Genomic DNA, 2192 nt, shown 5'->3' with positions numbered 1-2192 from the left:
GCTGAGGCAGGAGAATCACTTGAACCAGGGAGGTGGAAGTTGCAGTGAGCTGAGATCACGCCGCTGAGATCGCACCACTGCTCTCCAGACTAGGCGACAGAGCGAGACTCTCTCAAAAAAATAAATATATAAATCAGTTTAAAAAAAAAAAAACCGCAGTAAGGATGAGCAAAGGTTATGAAAAGTTAGTAATAGAATAAATAAAGTAGCTGTTAAAATATTAAAAGATGGTCGGGCGTGGTAGTTCACACCTGTAAATCCCAGCACTTTGGGAGACCAAGGCAGGAGGATCACTTGAGCCCAGGAGTTCATCATCAGCCAACATGGCAAGACCCTCTCTCTAGAAAAAATAGAAAAATTGGCTGGGTATGGTGGTATGTGCCTGTAACCCCAGCTACTCAGGAGGCTGAGGTAGAAGAATCGATTGAACCTAGGTGGCAGAAGCTGCAGTGAGCTGAGATCACACCACTGTACAGCCTGGGTGAGGGATGGAGACCCTGTCTCAAAACAAACAAGAGATACTGCCAAGTTTTCATAATCCTATGCATTCTATCTTCTCAGCTTTTGTTCCCAGCAGATTTTTTCATTTCCCTGGGAATTTTAACTGTCGTATTATTTTCCTGCCTACAGTACCTCTTTATGCAGGTACATCCTCTGGGCAGAGAAGCCAGCTATGCTCTTCGGTATTGTCAGCCTGCCACGTACATCAAGTTTAGGAATTTTTCTTAAACACAAAGCATTCTAGAAACTTACAAAGAGCAGCTAGGTGTGGTGGCTCACACTTGTAATCCCAGCACTGTGGGAGGGCAAGGCAGGTGGATCACCTGAGGTCAGGAGTCCGAGACTGGCCTGGCCAACATGGTGAAACCCCGTCTCTACTAAAAATATTTAAAAACTAGCCAGGCATGGTGGCGGGCACCTGTAATCCCAGCTACTTGGGAGGCTGAGGCAGGAGAACTGCTTGAACCCAGGAGATGGAAGTTGCAGTGGGCCGACAGGGTGCCAACTGTACTCCAGCCTTGGTGACAGAGACTCTGTTTCAAAAAAAAGAAAAAAGAAAAAAGAAACTTAAAGACCTCAGCCTTGAATTATCTAGCCCAGTTGACTGTACCAATATTCAAGTAAAATATCAAGAAGCATGTTTACCAATTTCTCAATTTGATCTTGGTTTTAAAGAATAACAAATGACAGAAACAACTACACATTATGGAACCTTTATTTTTCACGTGATTTCTGTACATAAGGAGTATGAGAGTAACCCTTTTACAAATGGAACTAATTTACTAGAACAATGGCAAAATTGAACTGGTATTTGATGTGAATCCACAGGAGTTTAAGCTTCAAATCCAGCCAAGAACTTTGTTACAATCTCTTTCAGCTTTGCATCTGATTCTTCTGAGATCTTTCCATCAGCCCTATTTGGAAATAAAAGCAGGTCATAAGTTCTGACCTGGACAAAATTTTAATGACTAGCCTAACTACAGATTTGAAAATAATTTTCACTTTGTATCTTAAACATAACTTTACAAAAACAGGCCAACAATTGCATTCATACCTGATAGTACCCAACAGGGCTTGGTGCTGGCTGATAACATGAGACAAGAAAGCATTCTCAAACTTTGTAATCTTGCTGGGCTCCAGTTTATCAAGATAGCCCCTCACACCCGCATAGATAACAGCCACTTGTTCTTCAATAGCCATGGGAGCTGGAAAGATACAAAAAGAATGCCAAGTGAGTTGCTCAAAGAAATGAATGCCATGTTACCAAAGTCAGGAAAACTTACTTTTTCTCCAATTCCTAACATGTCCCTGGAAATTATCTATTGTTCACAATCTCAGTGACCGAGAGCTCCACTTAATAATCCTTCCTCCCTCCCCTGACAGAAAACAGTTATTTCTTATATTTTCAAGGCTTGAAATATAATCTTTCAGTATAGTCCATAAGCACTGTTTATAATCTGACAGTATTAATACTGTTTTGGGTATAAATATTTTGCTGAAATCACTTGACAAAATAAAAACATATTAACTTTCTTTTAAATCTGCCAAATTACACATTCATATAGCCAAGTGGGGAAGGGGAATCTAACAGGCCTTAATTCCTGAAAGGCAGACATTATACTTCAGTTTTCCTGGTTGTGAAGCCCCTATCATTTACATTCAAATGACAATAAGAAATGTAGTTTGGGCCC

The 2192-nt window shown here is 40.7% G+C and overlaps 1 protein-coding gene across 1 annotated transcript in view; it reads right to left on the bottom strand.

Annotated features, from left to right (window-relative positions):
* Positions 1-1198: 1198 nt before the first annotated feature.
* Positions 1199-2192, bottom strand: part of ATP5A1 (ATP synthase, H+ transporting, mitochondrial F1 complex, alpha subunit 1, cardiac muscle) — a 26484-nt gene continuing 25490 nt past the window's right edge. Inside the window, exons 9-10 of the mRNA XM_011978098.1 lie at positions 1556-1706; positions 1199-1415 (exon numbers count right to left, since the gene is read on the bottom strand). Of these exons, the coding sequence (XP_011833488.1) occupies positions 1334-1415; positions 1556-1706 (233 nt within the window). The 3' untranslated portion in view covers positions 1199-1333. The remainder of the gene's footprint in view (positions 1416-1555; positions 1707-2192) is intronic.

The sequence above is a fragment of the Mandrillus leucophaeus genome, unplaced genomic scaffold (genome assembly GCF_000951045.1).
Source record: "Mandrillus leucophaeus isolate KB7577 unplaced genomic scaffold, Mleu.le_1.0 Scaffold189, whole genome shotgun sequence".
Taxonomy (NCBI): domain Eukaryota; kingdom Metazoa; phylum Chordata; class Mammalia; order Primates; family Cercopithecidae; genus Mandrillus; species Mandrillus leucophaeus.
This window is presented reverse-complemented; position numbering and strand designations above follow the sequence as displayed.